This window comes from Hyaena hyaena, unplaced genomic scaffold (genome assembly GCF_003009895.1).
Source record: "Hyaena hyaena isolate Hyena2069 unplaced genomic scaffold, ASM300989v1 scaffold_551, whole genome shotgun sequence".
NCBI classification, from domain to species: domain Eukaryota; kingdom Metazoa; phylum Chordata; class Mammalia; order Carnivora; family Hyaenidae; genus Hyaena; species Hyaena hyaena.
In genome coordinates, this window is record NW_024081183.1 from 734,291 (window position 1) to 755,514 (window position 21,224).

Consider the following 21,224-nt stretch of genomic DNA (forward strand, 5'->3'; position numbering starts at 1 on the left):
CGGTGCTAACCAACCTTCCCCCAGAGGTGAGAGCACCGTGGCCTACAGCTACCCAGAGGTCATCGCTCTGCGGGCAGCCCTCCACCTTTTCTGTCTTCCTGGGCCCCTAGAGGAATGAGGGTGATACCCTTCATTGATATCCCCCATACCCTGGGGATGACTGCGTGATCTGGGTATCACCACTCAATGCTACATCAGCAAATGTCTACACTATCCTATGAATCGCTATGAATCCCACCATTCCAAAAGTGTAGAGTATATCCACACCGTCCTGAGGGAGACTGCTCTAAAGGTGAACACATCATAGACAAAACATAAAAACACCCTTCTGTGAGCGAGTTTCCTCCCTCTGCCCACCCTAGGGTCAAAGAGTACAGAGCCCTTCACCTTATTTTTAGAAACATGAAAAATGCATGCATTATCCGGTCCCGACAACGGGAGAGAATTTCTGCCTAACGAGAAAACTCGACCCAGCTGCCTCCTCCCTCGCTCTACGCCCACAACAGTCCTCATCTGGGATCAGACAAGAATGGGGGCTCCGGCGGGAGCCAGGAGCCCATTCGGTTCGTTTCTAACTGCCCTTACCCACTTTCTGTCTGTGAGCAGGACCGATGGGGCTTTCCTGGGAGAGAGGTTACCAGCCTCTGGCTTTAACCTGATGTGGGGTCCTGCCAGGAAAGGAGGCCCTTTGGGTGGAGATGCTTCTATCTCCAGGGAGTCTCCCCTCCAGCTTCCCTCAGAATCTGCCTCTCTGTCCATCCATCTGGCTTTGGTTACAAATGGAGCCCAAACACTCAGGTGCAGAGACCTCTCCACTGCTCGGCTGGGTAGCTCCCTTCCACCTTGAGTATGTGTGTCCGAGTCATCGCAGCACATAGGGCTGATGGCTGGGGAAGAGGCAGAGGGACGGTCTTCTCCATACCTTGACACCCCCCCCGCCCCCCCGCCCCCCCCCCTTTCCTCCCCTCCAGACACGGACCCAAGAGCTACCGTGTCCACCTCCTGGGCAACCTCTAGCCTTCTGCCCTAGACCTGAGGAGGAAGAGGACAGATTTGGGCATTTCTGAGCAGCCGTCTCACAGGGTGAGTCCAGGCCCTGGTCCCCGCCCACAGGGCCCAGCTGTCAGATGAAGTCAGGGAAGTGGCTTTGGGAAACTCCAACCAGACAAGGGTAGAAAGAAAGCAGAGGCAGGTGAGGCGCCTAGGGCAGGCCAGGACACTCTCCAGAGGACAGCTGGGGAGCGCAAGGAGGCAGGGGGGCAGAGGGGGAAAGTATTGCTTGTACAGAGCTGGTGACTGTAGCAGTCTAGCTGAGTCCAGAGCCAGGCTGTCCATGGGGCCAGAAGGCTGGAACCCAAGTGAGTCTGAGCTCCCACACAGGGACCCTGGTCTGGAAATGAGCAAACAAAGAGAGACCCAAATGATCAACCTCGTGCAGCTAATCCCCAAAGGTCAGACAGGATACTCAACAGGGGCCCAGAGCAGGTCAGCCCCAGCCCTCCTCATTCCAGTAAGCGGCCCCACCCCCAGAACCTCCTCCACAAACCAGGCCCGCCCAGGATGAGCCCAGGGGGACAGGGCCACCCCCAGGGCCTGGAGAGGGCACAGGTGCCTCCAGGGACCATCTGCTGTGGCAGATAACATCCCCCTCTGAGGCCAGCCCCCTGGACGCCAAGACCCTCCAAGTCTACACCTCCTGGGATCCACTGGGAGAGCTCCTTTGGCATGTTGGAAGTGAGGAGGTTCAGAGGAAGACAGGAGGTGAAGGACAATACTAAGGGAGGTGCCAGCACTTCCCTCTAAGGGGCCTGGCCAGCAACCCTGGGAACTAAGGCTTCCTAGCATCTCACCTATAGGAAGGAGGTGGCTCCGGCCCAAGGGAGAAGATGATCTCCAAGCCCTCTGCTCCCCGGCATCCTCTGCTCCCCAGACCCCTGGCCAGGGCCCTAGATGAGCATGCTACATGCTGCAGATGCATTCAGTGGGAAGAGCTGCTAGGGCGCTCAGGTGGGGAGGAGGGCGTCGGGTCCCCAAGGGGCCTCGGGGTGGCCAGCTGCAGTGGTCACTACATTCCTCAAAAAAGAGCAGCGGTGCTGGGAGAAGCCAAGGTGGAACAAAGGACAAGACAGAAAACTAAGCAGGGACCGCCAGGAGGCGGCCCCGGCGGGGGCATGTGGGCTCTGCCCCGGGGCTCAGGGCCAGGCAGGACGGATCGGCGGGGCCCACTTTCACCCCTGGACTCGGGGGGGATTGGTGCCCACACAACACTCCTTTGGGTTTCTTTTCAACACGACACAGAGAGATGTGGATTGTGGCCCATGTAGTCACCAAGACTGACTGTACCCAGACCAACAGACAGATACAACATGGTCACACACAGACATAGACGCACACACACACGCACGCACACACTACAGTCTCCACTGCCAGCTGGGACGGGCCCAGTAGCCAACAGGCATGCAGCAGGGCTAGGGGGCCGGAAAGACGCGAAGACTATGTACAGGGGAGGGGAGGCCATCAGGCACCCCTTCCCACACTACATCCTGGCCTCTTCCTGAGGTCCTTAGGAGCACGAGGGGCTGGTGGCACTCTCCAGGGAGGACTGGGACAGGCGCCTGGTGAGGGATCCGAGTGTAGAGTCTGCCACCGAGGACGTGGGGAAGAGTTTGTACCAGCCGGCAACCACGGCACTCAGGTCCAGCTCGTCCAGCATGATCTGGGCCATGCCCATGAAACATTTGTGGTCCATGCGGCCGTAGTCTCCCCAGACAATCACCTGCCGGAAAGGAGGTCAGGGTGGGTGGTGAGACAGGCACTGAGCCAACTCCCCGACGCCAGGGCTCCACAGTGGGCCCAGGAACCTGTGGACTTCATTAGAGCACTGATGAGACAGAGAGCTGGAATGGAGACTGCTCTGGGACAACAGCTTACTGGGCGCTTATTATCTCAATTGTTACAACCATCTAGGTAAAGGTGTTGTGCATCATTATTTTGACGAAGAGGACACTAGAGCTCAGAGAGGTTAATTACCCCAAAGATACACCGTAAGTGGTGGCGAAGCTGGGATTGGAACCTGGGTCCAACTTCTAGAGCCTCCTGGTATCCCAGATGACAGCCTTGCCCAGTAAGGGGTGGACTGAGAGTCCAGGACCTGAGTCATGGCTCCCAGTCTGCTGCTGTCTCATGGTGGAGCTTGGGGAGGCCCCTTGCTCTCACTGGACCTCAGTGTTCCCATCCATAAAACTGGAAGAGGGAACTAGATGAGCTTACTGATTTTCGCACTTGTATTTTTATCAGTGGATCCTTTTTTCAAAATGGAATCCTGATGTGTGTGTGTGTGTGTGTGTGTGTGTGTGTACATGTGAAAACAGACACCCAAGATCACCCCTTCCCCCCCCCACAGAAGCCTAGAATTCCACAGTCTTTGCCATTTGCAACTCTGAGGGCCGTTGCCACGCAACCACCTCAGCCCAGAGGAATAGCCCTAGATGAACAGTTGCGCAACCCAGACCGTCCCTGGCTCAGGCCTCTCCTCTGCCGTCCCCATGGCCTCAGGCAAGGCCAACAGCCACAACCACCACTGCTAATACCTAGCGAGTAGCTGTGTGTGTTCCAGGCGATATGTGAGGCCCTCCCCGTGCACCTCTCATTTACTTTTTGCAACATGCCACCCGCAGACCGTGCTGGAGTCAGGACTTGAACCCAGAGCCCAGCCCCACCATGATCTATCCCCACTTAACCTCTTGAGCACCTCAGGTGCCTCATCTGGGGCTGGAGGTGATGATCCCTCCCTCCCAGTTGTAGAGAGCACTGTACACTCCTGCAGTTGGGGTGAAGTCACCTTGGCCCGGGCCACCTTGACTGTGCAAGTCACCAGCTGAAACCTCACACGAGTCACTTCACCTTCCTGAGACTGTAAGATGGGGAACATCACACCTACTTCCCAGGACCATCTCAAGCATGAAAGGAGGTCAGGACTGTAAAGCACTTAACACAGAGCCTGGCATGGAGCCGATGGGCAATAAACATTAGCGCCGGCCAGAAAGAGAAGGCGAGGCAGTCACACCCTGCTTCTACCTACCAGCTGGGCAACCTGGGGGATGGTGGTTATCCCCCTGAACTCTGGTTTCCTTATGAATCAAGCAGGGGCAATAACACCTCCCTGGGCTGTGAAAACAAATGTGTAATGCCCGTGGTACAGCGCCCGGCTCGGGGCACATTGTATGTAAAAGAGATTTTAAATGACGACTTGCCGTTTTTGAGAATCACCCCATCACACTCACCTGCAGCACCTTGCCCTGGGGCCCCTCGTCGAAGAGCAGAGCCTGCTGGTATAGGGGGTCACAGGTCTTCTTGGCGACCTTTGTCTTCTTTTTGGCCAAGCAGGCTCCATTCTCAAGCAGGTAAACCTTGATATAGGTGGCTGCGGGGCGGGAGAGAGCACAACGGGAAGGGTCTGGGAGAGAACGCTATGCCCTGCCCCACCCCTTAACACCCAGCTGGTCCTGGAGGTGAGCAAGGTGAGTGGGATGAGCTGACCAGTGGACAGCAGCAGGAAAGATGGACTCAAACACTGGCTCATCCATCCTCCCCACCCCACCCTCAGCCCTGTCCGCTGGCCTTCTGGGCAACCTAAGAGTCAAGAATGCTACTCTAGGTCAAGGGGCAACTGAGGATGCGCTAGACCCGGAGCTCAGTCGTGCACCCCTCCCTGGCAGGACCCCGGACCTAAAACCCCTCTCCCTGCTGCTCTGCCTTACCTGGGAGGGATTTGGAGCCTGGTTTGGGGGTCAGACCCCGGGCCTCAATCACTTCCACCTCCAGCTGGCCGCTCCGGTCCGTGATAGCAATGTGCACGTCCCCTGAAAGGGAGAAGAGGGACGGTCGAGGCAGAGGCAGAGCCAGGGGCAGGCTGGCCAGCTGCTGTACAGAGGGCTGTCTGCAGAGGATGCTACGGCACCAGAAAGGGCACAATATGCAAAAAATTGCGTGTGCCAGGGCTGCCTTTGGGAAGCCACTTGAGAGCAGCTGTGAAATACTTTGACAGGTCTCCTGGGGAGAGAGGCAGGTGCATGGCCTCAGTGGGCATGCCTGAGTAACAACAAATGGCTGCTGGTTCCCGGGTAAGGGCTGCTTTCCTGGCGGAGCTTCTGTCTTACTGAACAGAACAGCAAGTTTGGGGACAGAACTTCCTGTGTCAGGAAGAAAGCGAAGGAGGCTGTTGGACTTAGAGGCTCTTCTTCTTCTTCTTTTTTTTTTTTTAACATTTATTTTTTTTTGGGGGGGGGGGGCAGAGAGAGAAGGAGACAGAGAATCGAAAGCAGGCTCCAGGCTCTGAGCTGTCCGCATAGGGTCCAATGCGGGGCTCGAACTCATGAACTGTGAGGTCATGACCTGAGCTCAAGTTGGATGCTTAATGGACTGAGCCACCCAGGTGCCCTGTAGCGGCTCTTCTCCGCCTTCTACACAGCAGCCCTCTGCCACTCCCGTAAATCTATTTTGTCAAACAAATATTGACAAAAGATCAGTTTGAAAAGATGCCAAGATGGGAGCCTGTGCAGGATGGGAGGCACCGCCTGGGGACCAGGGTCTGTCCGTTCCCTTGTCCAAGGAGAGAGGGAAGGCCTGCTTTCCCGGAAGCAGAGAGCTGAGAACTCCTCACTATGCTCCCACAAACGATTATCTCGCTGAGGCAAGTTCTGTGTGAAGTCATGTCAGTTATTTCTAGAACCCTTGTTCAACACCAGCTAGCAGCATTTGAAATTATGCATTAGTCACTTAGAGCATCCTTCAAAGGAGTGCGGAATCATGAGCCTGATGCAGAGAAATTAAAACGGGACAGACTTTGGGTTCAGGCACCCATTTTAGACACACTGAGCTATCGTGCAATTGTTTGTATTTGCATATTTGGGAAGATGGGGATTTATTACTTTCAGGAAACATCCTGGAAGTCATCGCCCTCCCTCTAGCTATTTCTGACCTCCCCATGGGGGAGTGGGGAGGGGGAGGTCTCACTGTAACATCCTTAACAGGATGAGCAAATGCAAGCCTGTCCTTACTGCTTCCAGACACCAGGGGGCACCACACACAAATGTTCTAGGCCTTGATGGTGCAAAAGCCTGTGGAGGTGGCTGGCTCCTCTCACTGTCCCCCAGCCCCCAGCTGGGCCTAGGACCGGGAAAAGCAGATTCTCCAGGCCTTTAAGAGCCTGTAAGCAAGGGCTGGGAATTAGCCAAATCCTACCCAAGAGCCAGAGGAGAGCTGATGCTCACCCTCTGAGAGTCCCCATGGAGCCCTCTTCCAGCAGACAAAGGCTCCTGTGTAAGCACATTAGAGCGAGACAGGGCAGTATGGTGGGATAGAAACCGGCTCCACAATTTGGTTTCCAGCAGAGCACTGTCTGAGCCCAGCTCTCTCATGGGCTGTGAGGTCAGCACTTTGGACCTCAACTCTTTGGACCTGTGAGGTCAACATTTGAACACTGTTCCAGTGAAGACTGAGTCCAGATGTCTGGGTCAGACTCCTAGGTAGGACTCATGGGGAAGCTAGTTCCTGGGAGGAGCTGCTTAAAGCCAATACGGTATCTAAGAGACAGAAAGGGGGGAGGGGAGCTCGAAGTGCAGCTAAAAGGATCAAGTATAGACTCCGGGAAATAGGTCCTAGCTGCAAGGAGAGGGGATGAAAAAGTCACTTAAAAGGCTTTCAGGTGCCAGGAACTGTTAATAACAAGTCAAAGAAGACACATCTTCCAAGGAGTAAATGAAATACTTCATTCAAAGCACCGAATGAATTGTTGTTAGATTGCAGAATGAAGGCAGGTATTATTATTATTCCCATTTTACAGATGAGGAAATTGAGGCTCAAAGAAGGGAACTGACATGGCCAAGGTCACACAGAGCATCAGTGGCAGAATGGACTTGGTGGACATCAATGCTGTGATGATTTTTGTTCACCATTTTCCACCCAGCACCTAGCACCGCCCAGCAGGCGGTGGGAGAGTGGGTGGGTGTGTGGTGAAGTGAGGGAGGGCATGTGCTGTAAAGCTGTTGCAGGGTAGACACCAGAGCAAGGCTGGACCCCCTGTCCCCTCTGAACTGAGGAGTGCCGGGCTAACTCCTTCTTGTGGCACAAAAGCCGGACTGAGGGCTCCCTTCTGCAGTTCACACTGCATCAAACAGGGCCCCCACTGGGCTCACCCCTTCCGCCCTACTTGCTCTGCCCTCGAGGAGACTCACCCATTGGTGGTGTCGCCAATGTCTGTCGCCCCACAATCTGGGCTGGTCCCAGCCCATCCAGGAAATCACTAAACTGGCTTTCAGCCCCGAGCCGGGTGGTGGGGAAAATGAACCTGGAGAAAGAGGCAGAGGAGTATGAGGTGGTCTGGGTGGTGAGATGTAGTGGCCTTGCCCCAAGGACACTGGGCTGTGCTCCTCTGTGCCTCAGTTCCCCCACACATAGTATGAGAGCACTACTTTAGCTGGGGACAGACAGAACTGCTCATCTCTGCACACTAAAGAAAAGTACTTTGATGTCTCTTGAGAAATAATAAACATAATAATGCTATTCAATCCTCAAGCACCAGGATTTCTAAGATAACCCTTAAAAGGCAGGGCTTGCTGGACACCTGTATCCTCCCCAGGGGATATGAATGCCAAGAACCAGAAACACAGGCCAGAAATTTCAGTGCCTGGAGCAAGTTCCAAGAACTGAGGTTTCGTTGACCATATGTTTGAAATCCAAGTCAATAATCTGAGGTGGTGCCCAAAACAGCAGCCGAGACCAAAATAACACAATTACAGGGTTGAGATAAAAGGCGAGTGATGGTGGGTGGTCCCTGGTCGTGGGGGCCTGGCAATAGTAACAAGCAAAACTGACAGTGATTGAAACTTGGCCAGACGCCAGCAGCACGCTGAATGCTCAGCATACATTATATCATTTCGTCCTTATAGCGATTTCCGTGCTCGAGGGGCTATTATTCAGTTTTACAGATGAGAAAACAGAGGCTCCAAGAAGTAAGAAACAGAGAGGATATCCAACTCATAGGGTAACGGTGGGGATTAGGGCAGATGAGACATGAAAAGCTCCAGACAAACAGGAAACGATAAAATGGTAGTTATTACGTTGCTGCCGTTAACATCAAGGGGAAGTGCTACTTGTTCATGCCCTCAAGCCTAGATGTCCTGGAGGTGGCCAGCAGAGAAAGGACAGATAATGGAGGGCTGGCGCCTGTCTTCTCAGAGGCTCAAAGGACCAAAGTTCTAAGACCTCCTAGCACAGCCTCCAATCCTGGCCTGAGAGATCAGACTGTCCCAGAAACGACTCCCTGTTGGAAAGTTTGGCCTTGAGTTCCCCTTGGCCAGTGACAGACAGGGAGAAAGGCACACTGCATTCGCTTGTTGAAGAGGGCCTGTATCTTCCTAACGAGGCTGGGCTCCACTTCGTGGGAAGGGGCTTGGAAGCCCACCCACTCTGACTGGCGAGCCAGCAATAGTCTCATGCCGAATTCTGGGGAAAATGGGATCTGCAAAGGTTACATAAAGTAACAGACTCTCAAGGTCACGGAATTACAGGGAGTGGAGAGGTTGTGAACAAAGGTTATAGAGTCCAATGGCCTTAATTCAAATCCTGACCCCACCACCACTGAATAGCTGTGACCTGGAGTAAAGTACCTCACCCTCCTCCAGTGCCTCAGTCTCCCCACCTGTAAAATGGAGACAATGGTACTGACATCCCTCAGTGGTGGTGTCGTGTTAAATGAGATACTCTTTTTGCTCTGATAGTGGCTGGTAGATCCCAGAGTAAGAGGCACTCACCTGACGCCCTGCATACAGTAAGATGCAATAAATGTCACTGGCCATTTGCATTCAGGGACGAGACCACTAGGGAAGCAAGACTGAGAGAGACCACTAGGTTGGCCTGAATTGACCTTGGCTGAGACCACTAGGTTGGCCTGAATTGACCTTGGCTCTGGAGAGGTCTGCAGAAGAACCCCAGAGGCCAGGCAGTGAGATCACAGAATTCTAAATAAGAGAGCCACAGGGTCCTAAGGTCAATGGGCCCTGATGAAACTGAACCAGAAAACCTTCGTCATACAACCCATTGCATAGATTTAGGAAAGACCAAGGAACTATCTAACCCGGGGACTTTCATATTGTTAAGCGTAACCCCCACACAAGGGGAGAAATACATTTAACACCACAGACCTCTGTGCATCTGTATATTAAAAAACCAAAAACAAAAGTTCCCAAGGTAATTCATCCTCACTCCACAGGATCTGTTTGAATTGCCCATTTCTTCTTCTAATGTTGGTTTTGACCCACTAAACTGATTTTACTTCCTGCCTGAGTCACCGCCCACAGTCTGAAAAACACTGATCTGGTCCAACCTCCTCCTCTAAGCCCCAAGCAAGACCACTTGCTAGAACTCCATTCATCTGAGCCATAACAATGGTTTCAGAGAGAGAAGAATTTTAGGACCACATTTCCCTTTCAGCCTCTCCTCTGGAGCAGGGCAGTGTGTAGGTGCTGGGGGGCGGGGATAAAACATACAGATACACTGCCCGGGAGCTGCTGGCGCCGGGTGGTATTGGGAGGGGAAACAGGCAGCCTGGAGCCATAGGAAGACGGGGGGCCCAGGCGGGGGATGCCCAGGGGAGGCGGGGACCAGAGGAACCCAGACCTCCGGACTGGAAACCCAGCAGGAAGGTGACCCGGCTCCGCCCCTGGAGGGTGCAGGAGGGTGGGGTGGGGACCGCAGTGGGCGTGGGCTGCACGCACGTGCCCTCGGAGCTGTTGCTGTTGGTGCTCCCGTCGGTAGACTCGCGGCTGCCCTGGCGTGTGACCCGACTCCGCATTTCCACGGCGATGCCTGTCTCCGTGCTCCGCCGGATGTTGCTGCGCAGCTTCTTGGTGGCCCCTTCTGTGACCCCCCCCCGAAGCACAGAAAGGGAACAAGGTCAGATCACTGAAGAGGCTTCTGAGAGTGCTGCCAAAGTCACCTCCTGGCAGGGGGCGGGATGGGCAGGGCTCTGCTGAGCTGGGTCAGCCCCGCAGTGCCTCTCGGCCTCATCCCTGCCAGGCGGCCTGATGGCCATCTTGCCAACTCAGTTCCAGCCTTTGCCCCCAAACGGTTATGTGCTCCTTTCTCTTCTGGAAAGTTTGCTTTCTCTAGCATTCCCAGATTTGCTTTCCCTCTTCCAGGTATCCTCATGAACCCTATCACACCAGGACCTCACAATCCACCTCTGTGATTCCTTCACAGAACCAATAAAAAACCCACGTGAAGCTTAGCCACCCTCAAATTAACCTACATTCTCAGTGCAAGTCTGAATGTGGAGAGGGACACGTGTGGCGGGCTGGAGAGGCCATTAGGGAAGCAAGACTGAGAGGGACCGCTAGGTTGGCCTGAATTGACCTTGGCTCTGAAAGAGAGGTCTGCAGAAGAACCCCAGGAGTGAGGCAGTGAGAGCTTACTCCACATCTCTGTACCTCTTGTTTGGAGGGCCCTCTACCCTCACCCCAGCCCCCCTCTTGAGCCTCGCAGGGAACATGGGGCACTTTGCCTCTCCTAGCAGCGCACCATCCTGCCTGGGTTTCCATGGCAACCTCCTCAGCATTGCAGCGAGGTCCCTCTAGACACCCTCTCCTCCTGGGCATGGGGGAGCAAGAGACGGCTGGAAGGTTTGCAGGGCTTTCCCCTGCTGGAGCCTTGCTGCCTAAGGAGCTTCATAGGGAGGAAGAGGCACTCAGATAAGGACTGTACCAAAGAGCCATTTGCTGTCACTGACTAGAGGCCTGGGCCAATTAAGAGTGGAGTTGCCGACAGGGATGGGGAGGCTGGGAGTGGGACCAGCCACACAGTCTCCAAAAGCAGTGGTGGGGGAGGGAGTTGGCTATGCTGGCAACCCCCTCTCCTGGTCACACCCACTGGTAGGTTGGGGAGAGAAGGTTCAAAATACCAGCCTGCAAAAAGGGGAACTTAATTCCTTCTGCTTGGTCCTACTTACCTTTCAGGAAGTCCCACTGGGAGAGGGATGGCTGAGAGGGAGGGCCGGCATCACTAGCAGATGGGATGGGGGTCCTGGAGTATGGAGGGGCTGGCAGTAAGGAGGAATGTCTTCTCAGATACCACCCCAGCTTCTGGGATATTGGAATAGCTACTATCCATGAGTCAACGAGACCACTGATATGCCTGTCTGCCTGCCTGCCTGCCTGTCTGCCTCTCTCTGTCACACACACACACACACACATACACACACACACACACAGTCACTTTAGCTCATACGTATTTCTTTCACAGACATAAGCAGATGTACACGCGTGCTAATGATCACATGTATGAGTACAATGATCTCACACACCAGGTCATGTATGTTCATATAATGGGCACACAGTCACAAATGGTCCTACCAGGTCTTAGTCATACATACACATGACATACTCTGCCACAGATATGTGAGCTTCATGCCCTAACACTTGGAGTTGAACCCATCTACTCGATCACACACATAGATACAAACTCATAAATGGTGTGTGAGCCACCACACACAGAGGGCAATAGTAGCGGGTGTAGGGGACTCATGCTGTCCCTAGCTCCTAACTGCCACATCTCCTCTAACCCAGTTAGGAGACAGAGGGTCTGTGGGAGCTGCACTTTACCCTCCCTTCTCATATCCCCCCCTCCCAGCACACACCCTGAGCTGAAGCCAGAACCTTACCACCCATGGCCCCAATGCCCCCTCTTCTAGAGCTTCAGAAAGCTTTGACCCACTTGGGAGAAAATTTACCTTCTTTTCTACGAGCCCCTGGGTAGGGGTGTCACAGAATCCTGAAGTGTCGGAAACACCTCATTGATCTCTCACTGCCATTTCATAGATGGGGAGCCCAAGGTCCATGTGCTCATAAGGCTAGGGCCAGACCCCAGGCCCACACTTTCCCAGTCTACTGATAGCCTACTTTTCACCCTCTCCATCAACCCCACATTGGTTTGAGAGGTGATTCAGCAGAGATTAAGTTCCATGTCCTCTGGGTGGGAAGAAAGTTCTTGCAACATCAGAGAAAATTCCTCTACTGGTTTGATACCTGTCCAGTCTGAATTCTGTCAATCTGGGAAGAAACTTTATGTAGTCTCTCTCTAGAGAACTGAGCCAAGTTGCTTGCAATAGTTCTGTGGTCCCTGAGGACTGAAAGACTAAAGGAACCAAACCATCTGTCCCACCAGATATAAGGGAGAGCTAGTCAGAGCCCTCAGCAGCACTCACAGGGCATTTCCTGGAGGGTCCCAAGCTCTCTCTCGACCCTGACCCAGAGCCTTGGTGGGAAGAGCTGCTGTCCCTGGTACTGAAAAGAGGAGCTCCATTTAGGCAGAGGCTGGAATAGCCCAGGGTGGGCCCTGAGTAGACCCAGCCTAATGAGAGGCCATAACCCAACTAGGATCTAGGACCCCAAAGCTCTGGCCCTATCTTCATCATTGCTCCCACAACTTAGAGCATGTTACATATAGCCAGAAGCTGGGAGACAGTCTTTATAGCTCCATTTTACAGAAGAAGAAATAGAGACCCAGTGGAAATGTGACTTTCCCAAGGACCCATGGAGAGTTACAGAGCCAGAACTAAACTCTAAAGTTTCAGAGTGAGTTTCTGCAAGGTCACTTTAGGCAAATGTGAGGAAAAAACTGGAAGGGGCAGGCAGGAGGCAGGAGAACTAGAGAGGAGGCTGGGGCAATAGTCTGGCTAGGTATCACAGGTCCTGAACTAGGACAAAGGCTTCGAAACAAAGAGAGGAGATGGGAGGGGCTGGACCAATGCAGAATATGGACAGACCAGGGGGAAGGAAGCCCCTGGGAAGGACAGACCTAGAGCTCAGAAGCTGGGGTCCAGGAGAGGAGTTCTCCCCACTTCACATAGCCCAGCCCTGCAGGGAGGTGAGCCATCCCATCTGGGGGCAGCAGGGGCACCCTGCTAGGATCTTTTCCCAGAATGGAGTTTCCAGGGCTAGTGTGAGGGAGCCCAGACTGGGGGCTCCAGCTCTGGGGCCAGACTCTCCTACCCAGGAGGGGGCTCCAAGCTGAAACACTGGCAACCTCAAGGCTGGGGAGAAAAAAAAATGGAGAGCAAGAATTACAGATCGGAGTATGCTACAGGTGAGAGGCAGAGCTGTGAGGGCTAGAGAACTCACTTCTTGTTTGGTCCTACTGCGCGGCCATGGGTAATAATAACACTGACAATTTACCAAGTATCTACTATGTGGCGGCATGAGACTGAGTGCCTTTGCATATCTGTCTCATGTAATTCCCAAGAAGTCTGCAAGACAGGTATCACTGTCCTTATTCCACAGTCAAGGAAGCAAGCCCAGTCAAGGGAGCAAGCTTGGAGAAGCGAAGTAACTCGCCTGAGTCACCCAACTAGCAAATGACAGGGTGCGGCCCTCAAGGGCAACTTGAGGCTGTTCTCCAGGAAAGTGCCTTCTCCTCTCCAGGCTCAGATGCCTCATCGATAAAATGAGTGTATTAGACTAGATGATCCCAAGACGCCCTCCCCAGTCTCACATTCAGAGGTTAGATGATTCACAGAGACTTTCGGTTAAAAGGGCATCTGGGCAATTTTCCTGGTTCAGGCCCCAGCTGTACCCACACATGCCACGGAGACAAGTGATCCAGAAGCCTCATCGTCATACATCTCCCCTCGAGGTTTGAGGTCTCCTTGGTGTTTACTCCAGTCCCTGCCTGTTGATTGTGGAGTCTGGGTAGGTGGACAGCCCCAGGCAGATCACCAGAACGTCTCCCAGTGACTCAGGCCTCGGCCCTGGCCTTGGAAAACCGTCTGTCCAAATCACTTGGGGCATGAAGAAGCCTTTGGGTCTGAAGCTGCATCAGCTGGATTCCTAAAGCCAGACTCCAGGAGCCCAATACTTCCTCAACCTCCTCATCTCAATCTTCCAACCTTGATCCTACCCCTTCGTTCTGCACCAGCCCAACTCCTGGGTCCCCATCCCCCTGATATCCTAGCACCAGGCCCACATTGTATACACAGAGGCCGTGCCCATCCCAGGCCACTGATAACCTCAACCCCCTCCCCATCTAACATTTCCCTGAACCAGAAAACACACTGCGGCTTGATTGCTGGAAAAGACCACGTGCTCCTGTGAAGGGCTTTGTAAAAATCTATTTTAAGGCCTGGAAAAGTCTCCCACCCTCAACCGGGAGTCTTGATGAGCATTCTCTCTGGATCCTCCGGCGCCCCCGCCCCCTCACCACCCCCATCCAGCTGCCTATTTGAAGGTTTCCTGGGGAAGTTGTTACTCTGAACAAAATAAGCAGGAAGAGATTTTAAAACAAAACCAGCTGGTGTCTGGGCCAATGCCACAAAGTGAGGAGGTCTTGGGAGGGGAGGCTGGCTCCTCCTCTGTGATGTGGGGTCCAGTGTGACTGTGTGTGACAAAGTGGGTCACCCCCCAAGTCGGAGCACCACTAGGATTCCAAAACCAGGTATCTGGGAAAATACGTTTTTCAGGATGTAGCTGTTTAGGTGTGGGTGAAGGTGGCTTCGTGTGGTATGTGCATCTACGTGTGCAACATGCTTCTGTGACCGTGGGCCGTTGTGTGCATGTGTATGACTGTGCTTTGGTGATCTGGGTCTGTGCACTAGTGCTCAGAGGATTCGCGTGACTGGTTTTACTGTGACCATGTACAGGTGAATGACTGAAATATGATTTGTGGCTCACCTGAGCACACTGTATGACTATACACAGTGTATGTGTCTCTCTTATAACTTTTTAATGTAGAACTGTAACTATATTTCCATGGTTATTTGGACTTGGGATTTAGAGAATACAGGTGAGACTGTGGATATGTGTTTGTGAAGCTGTGTCACTTAGCGTGCTGTCAGGAATATGATGGCTGTTGAATGTGTCAGTCTGTGCATGGAAAGAGAACCGTGGAAAGTTTAAAGTTTAGGAGCATAAAGCCAGAAGCTTGGCTGCTTTGAATTCAGGCTCCCATGACCCACTCGCTATGTAGTTGGGGGCATCTTACTTCCCTTCTCTGTGCTTCGGGATCTGCTTCATGGAGTTTGTGGGGATTCAATGAGTCAGGATGCGTACTGGACCCAGAATAGCACCTGCTATGCAGCAAGTACTCTATAAGTATTTGTGGGCATGAGGATACCCCCCAGGTACCCTGTCACTGCAAGGCACCCCACCCCACCCCCTCCACGTCCCACGTCCCCTCACCAGACTGGGGGAGCTGGAGCGTGCTCTTGCTCCACTGAGTCAGGCCCACGATGGCCACCATCTTGGCCCCAAGGCTGCTGCGCCTCTTCTTGGCTGTGGTGGTCCCGGGCCCACCCCCAGCCTGCTGGGAGCCACAGATCTCACCACTGATGCTGGAGCTCCGGACCACATTCCTGGAGGCTGCGGCCGAGGCCGGACCAGGCTCCCCGTTAAACATGGTCCGAGGGGCGGCAAGGCCTCAGGCAACCCTGTGGGGGGAGGGCAGGAAACAAAGGGGTGCCACATCAGGCCCTGGGGCCACTCTTACTGCAGCCCCCCACTTCCTAACCGTGTGACCTTGGGCAAGTCACCTGGCCTCTCGAGGCTGTGAGGATTAAATGAATAAATAAACGTAGAGTGTGCACAGGGTCTGGCTCAATCAATGGAATTATTCTTTTTTTAAAACTTTGTTTAAATGTTTATTTATTTTTGAGAGAGATAGACAGAATATGAGCTGGGGAGGGGCAGAGAGAGGGAGATACAGAGTCTGAAACAGGCTCCAGGCTCTGAGCTAGCTGTCAGTACAGAGCCCGACGCAGGGCTCGAACTCACAAGCCGTGAGATCATGACCCGAGCCGCAGTCAGATTCTTAACTGACTGAGCCACCCTGGAACTATTCTTATTAGCACCTGATTATCCTGGTAAGTGACCTGGTTTGACAGTCAAGGCAGAGGCTGTGGAGTCACATGGCCCACTCTTGAATTCCAAAGGCCTCTACACACTGGCTGTGTGATCTTGTGACCAAGCACCTTGGGGTTTCAGTGAACACCTCAGCAAAACAAGAAATAAAAGCACTCACCTCAGGATTGTGGTAAGGATTAAATTAGAGCATGTGAAGGCGCCAAAACAGTGTCAGGAATGGAGTAAATAGTAAGTGTGATTACTGTCATAGCCAATAATAAGAACAGAGATAGCAAGACTGGCCCCAACCTGGGGAAGGGGGGGCGGCGGCAGCGCTGGCGGCTACAGAAGGGGACCTCCTGCTTGAAGGGGTAGCACAGAAAAGTAGAAAGAAGCAGGCTCAAGTCGCCCTTAAGCGCATCACGGAGTGGTGGCCCCTGGAGGTGTTTTAATCTGATTTCCTCCCAGTCTTTTTTCTATGCATTTTTAAAAATAACTGAGCTCATAGTGCAGATACAATTTTATATCCTGGTATTCCTCATTTAACATCATATCACGAGCATTTCCCAACATCACGAACACTTGGTATAAATGTTTTAACACCACCGTAATATTTCATTGCATATAGGTAGCATAATAGACATGTATTTCAATATCGTGACCTCTTAGATTAGATCTGACTTCCTCCTCTCTCTCCTGTGTTTTTTAAATGTTTATTTATTTATTTTGAGAGAGGGAGAGAGAGAGAGAGAGAGAAGCAGAGAGAAAGAGCGAGAGCGAGAGCGAGAGCGAGAGAGAGAGAGAGAGAGAGAGAGAATCCCAAGCAGGCTCTATGCTATCATCACAGACCCCACACAAAGCTCAATCTTACAAACCATGAGATCATGACCTGAGCCAAAATCCAAGAGTTCGATGCTTAACTGACTGAGCCCCCCAGGCACCCTATCCTGTCTTTTAAATAATACGGCAATAAACATCATTCTACACTGCTTTGATCCACTTATTTCCTTAGGATTGATTCCCAGAAACAGAGTGACTGGGCTGGATTGGATACTGCAAGGAGCCTCCCCAACATCCACGCTCCCTTCCTGCTTCCTGACCGAGCACTGGTTTTGTGCAGGTACCACCCCATCCCTTTTCAGAGGCAGATCCTGATTAGTTCAAGCCAATCAGTGAGTGGCACTCACCTCAGTAACTCGTACTGGTACAAGGGCAGGCATATGACTAAGTTGGCCCGACTGACTTAAGGGGAAGAGTTGGATTCCATGCTTACCAGAGAAGTAGGGTCTCTCTCACCCCACTCCCCTCAAGACTCTTCCCCCTAGAGAGGGCCCAGTCCAAGGAGGAAGCCAGTGTGGTTGGGTGCAGCACAGTACAGAGACAGAAAGAACCTTGGGCCACCCTGGAGCCTGCCTTTCTTTGGCCTTCCAATTATGTGAGATAATGTGTTCTCTGTTGCTTAAGCCAGTTTGAATCAGTGTTCTCAGTTACATCGAAAGCATCCTACCTGATACCGAGGACATAAACATCTCATTGATTCTTGTAAGATATTGCCGAATTCCTTTCCAAAGCTGCATTCGACAAATATGTAAGCCCCTAAAATTCCAAGGCCTGTGCAAAGTGTGGAGGATACAGCAGTGAGCCAGGCCAACTTGCCCTCTCAGAGCCTCCAGTCCAAAAGAGACAGATGGCAAGTAACTGATTACATAATTAAATATGAACTCGGATTGTTCTGATGAGTGCTAGGGAAGACAGAGGGCGCTGGGAGCCACTCTGGGGGAGCGAGTGACTGTTTTGCACAGAGATGGGATCTCTGGCTGTCGGCCTCTACAACAACTTGGCTGAAGGTCAAGGAGGTGCCCTCTGCTCAGAGTCTAGGAAAAACGGCTGCTCTAGCAGGCTCTGCATGCAGCCCTTCCCAGCTCCATCTCAGCCTACAGAGCTCTTCCCAGGGAAGCCCATGCCAGGGCACAGGTCACTATGCTTGACCCTCTGCCCTCAGCCATGTCACCCTGAGGGAATCTGCCTTTCAAAAGGGCAGAGTTGGAGTGTCAGGTCGGGGGAGAAGGAGGGAGCTAGGAGGGGGCCACTCTAGAGGAGTTCAGTCCCCAGATAGCTATGAGTGGTGGCCATTTGGCTTCCTGTTCAGCAGGGCTCCTGCCAACCAGGTAGATGAGGACTGACTGTGGGGATGAGTCAAGGCTGTGTTCTCCCTTCTTTGTGGTTGTCTGGACTGTTTTCTCTCACCCTGCGATGTACGCAGAGTCCCGGATTGTATTTCTCCATCCATCCCCCATTAACCTTGCAGCTAATGGAAAGTCCCCCTGGACTTGGGCCTATGATGATCTCTTCTCTTCAGTTTCCAATTCTAGTGCCAGTGTGTGTGGTTTTTTTGGGCACCTGAATGGCCTTTTGGTGAATGGTGGGAGAGGGCTTGCAGCATAAGTCTAACTTACTCTTTAAAGTATTTTTGTTAAGGGCGCCTGGCTGGCTCAGTCAGTTAAGCGTCTGACTCTTGGTGTCGGCTCAGGTCATGATCTCATGGTTTGTGGGTTTGAGTCCCGCGTCGGGCTCTGTGCTGGCAGTGCAGAGCCTGCTTGGGAGTCTCTCTCTCCTCTCTCGGCCCCTCTTCCACTCATTCTCATTCTCTCTCTCTGTCAAAATAAATAATAAAATAAACTCAAAAAAAATTTTAAAGTGTTTCAGTTAGGTGTGTGGTAATCTCCATGTCACAGCTGAGAAACTGGAGTCTCAGAAAAGTCAAGGCCTTGCCCGTCCTACTCAGCTAAGAAATGGCAACACCTGGACTTGAACCCGGGTCTCCTCTTCCCACAAAGATGCAAGGACACTCAGCAGCTCCTGCCCCCTCGACCCAGACCTCACCCAAAGGCATGGGCCCAGCCCTCCCACTCAGGCTTTGCCCTGGGTCTCCAGCATTTTGAAAACCCTGCAAGAAAATGATCCCCGATGAGAAAAACCTCTCTGGCCCTGGTTTCCGCAGCTGGCATGAGCATCTGAGGGCAGTAGAGACCCCACCCAGACCACAGCTGGAGAAGCAAGCACTTCCCTAGTGCAGCCTACAGGAAGCTCACTCCTAGGAGTTGAGAAGGGAAGAAAGTACGGGACAAAATTCCTGACCCTGCCAACCCAGGGGCTCATGTTTCCTCATGAATAATGAATGACATTGACAAGCAGATGGTTTGACATCCAGGGCTCTGTACCGTCTGGAGCTACTCTCTCATCTTTAACCACCCAGGCATCACCCAGAGGGGACTGGAGAGCTGGTGAATGCTGCAGAGGACCCAGCCAGGCAGGCCACCCTCATGGGGACAGGAAGAACCAGACCCGAAGCAGTGGACCCAAGGTCTTAGGGCATGACGTCTGGTGCAGGGCAGCCTGGGAGAATGAAGAATCAGGAGTGGGATTAGAATGTGTACAGATTCCTTGTGTCACTTTCTCTGGGCCTTGGTCTCCTCATCTGTGTGTAAAATGAAGGGGTTGAATTAGGTGATCTCTACAAATCCTTTTAACTAGAGAGCAGAGCCTGTGAACACACTGCATTGGCAGGCTCAGAATGGGGGCTCCGGCTGTTTCTCTGACAGTCAGTCTAGCTCAGGAGGGGTAAGACAGAGGGGCACCTGGATGGCTCAGTCGGTGAAGTGTCTGACTCCGGTTCAGGTCGTGATCTCATGGTTCATGAGTTTGAGCCCCACATGGGGCTCTGCGCTGTCAGTGCAGAGCCTGCTTGGGATTCTCTTTCTCTCCTTCTCTCTCTGTCCCTCCCCCACTTGTTCTCCCCTCCCCAAATAAATAAACTTAAAAAAGGGGGTAAGACAGAGAGAGAGAGCCAGCCACCTGGCCCCCATGAGGAGGAAGTCCTCCTCACAGCGCCCTCTGAGCCATGAGACCACAGGGATGAGGAAGGGGCAGCTGGGAGAGATGGCGACAGAGCGGTGAGGGGCCAGCAAGCCATAGAACACAGCATCTCACATACTGGTGGTTCCAAGAGATTGCTAAGTGACCTATAGCCTTTCTACAGAAGTCACTTCAACAATTCCCTGCCCCTGAGCATGACTGTCCCTTTCCCAGCCCCGTTCATGGCACCCTAAGGAAGGGAGCCCTTCCTCGTCGGGTCATAGATACTGCATTCTGGAGCTCTCTCTGCTGACTCCCATCTACTGCCACAGCAGCATCTACTACTATGGCTCAGATGTCCCCTCCAGGGACGAGGACTACTGTCCCCACTCCTGCCAAAGTTCCATGCCTGCAGATACCTTTCAAGCACCCCAAGCAAGGAGGCGAGTGTTTCCTTTCCAGCTATAGGTGTTTGGCCTCTACCCTGGAGTCACAGCACCCTAAGCGCTCCCCAGACCATCTCTTGAATCCTGACAGCAGAGGTTTCAGAGCTCTGCCAGGCTACCCACGCCCGTCATGTGTCTAACCAGATCATAAGCCTGTTTTGAGAGTCATTGAGGCCATCCAAAAGCCCAAGATAAGCCTCGCTTCCCACTCTTTCAATAAGAGAGACCAAGGAATCTGTCATAGGGTGATGGACTGGTAGGTTGGAAGGGATGGCAAATAACTGAGGCTCTTACCAGCTCTCCCCATCTTCCACCTGTAGGAGACATCACTAACCCTTTTCTCTTTCCCACCAAGGACAGATTTAACCTCAGAATCCCTCTCAACACAGCTCCAGGACCCACTGGTGAACACTGGCCCATGATTTAAAATAGAGTTGTCATCCCCATCCCAGCCTGAGTCTTTCATTTTGCAGAGTGGGAAATCAAGGCCCAGGATGGGAAGGAGACACACCCAGGGTCACATAGAAAGTTGGGGACAAAACTGGAGCTCCAACCCAAGCCTCCTAACTCCCAGGTCCCACGTCACCTAACAGGTGCTTCCTCCCCACTCTGAAGAAAACCCAAACTCACCAAACTGATGAATCTGAGCGTGGTGACCACATCACAGGGGGCTGTGCCCCTACCAATAGCACACCCCTAGGGCATTTACACGAGGCTTCTGTTAACTTCTGCCCAGACACCAGTCTTCAAGAAAGGAGGTGAAGGCAATCAGGGTAGCTTCCAGGAGGAGGTGATGTAATACGAGTCTGGAAGGAAAGAGGGGAGTTTAGAGGAAGGGCGAGCGAAAACATCTGTCCTTAAGGGCTTCCAGGAGCTTGCAGAGTTAAGAGACAGACTTTCGAGATAGCTGTGTGATGTTGAGCAAATCACTTAAACTCTCTGATTCGTTTCCTACTTTGTAAAAAGCATCTCACTCCTGGGTCTCCTAATCTGCCTTTAGGCACTTTAAATGTCGACTAGCTGCTGAAGCCCCACC

General features: G+C 52.8%; 1 protein-coding gene across 2 annotated transcripts; it reads right to left on the reverse strand.

The window, feature by feature from the left end:
- Positions 1-970: 970 nt before the first annotated feature.
- Positions 971-20,973, reverse strand: RIMS3 (regulating synaptic membrane exocytosis 3). Of its 2 annotated transcripts, XR_005532428.1 has the most exons (8): positions 20,819-20,973; positions 15,228-15,475; positions 9,777-9,918; positions 7,236-7,348; positions 4,761-4,862; positions 4,284-4,423; positions 1,851-2,776; positions 971-1,390 (listed from the first exon to the last, which is right to left on the reverse strand). XR_005532428.1 is itself a non-coding variant. In XM_039255916.1 (7 exons), exons 2-7 carry the CDS (start codon positions 15,442-15,444, stop codon positions 2,564-2,566), a joined length of 927 nt encoding a protein of 308 aa, XP_039111847.1. In that variant the 5' UTR covers positions 15,445-15,475; positions 20,819-20,973; the 3' UTR covers positions 971-2,563. The 2 variants fall into 2 exon arrangements, 1 of the variants encoding a protein (XP_039111847.1); XM_039255916.1 differs by having other exon boundaries at positions 971-2,776.
- Positions 20,974-21,224: the final 251 nt, after the last annotated feature.

Bases quoted from the DNA above. Each gene is read 5' to 3' on its own strand.
- RIMS3 (XM_039255916.1), bottom strand. From the start codon at position 15,444: ATGTTTAACGGGGAGCCTGGTCCGGCCTCGGCCGCAGCCTCCAGGAAT. The intron at 7,349-9,776 runs GTGCGTGCAGCC...CTCTTTCTCCAG, and splicing joins AGCAACAGCTCCGAGGGCAC to GTTCATTTTCCCCACCACCC. The intron at 4,424-4,760 runs GTAAGGCAGAGC...CCCGCCCCGCAG, and splicing joins AGGCTCCAAATCCCTCCCAG to CCACCTATATCAAGGTTTAC.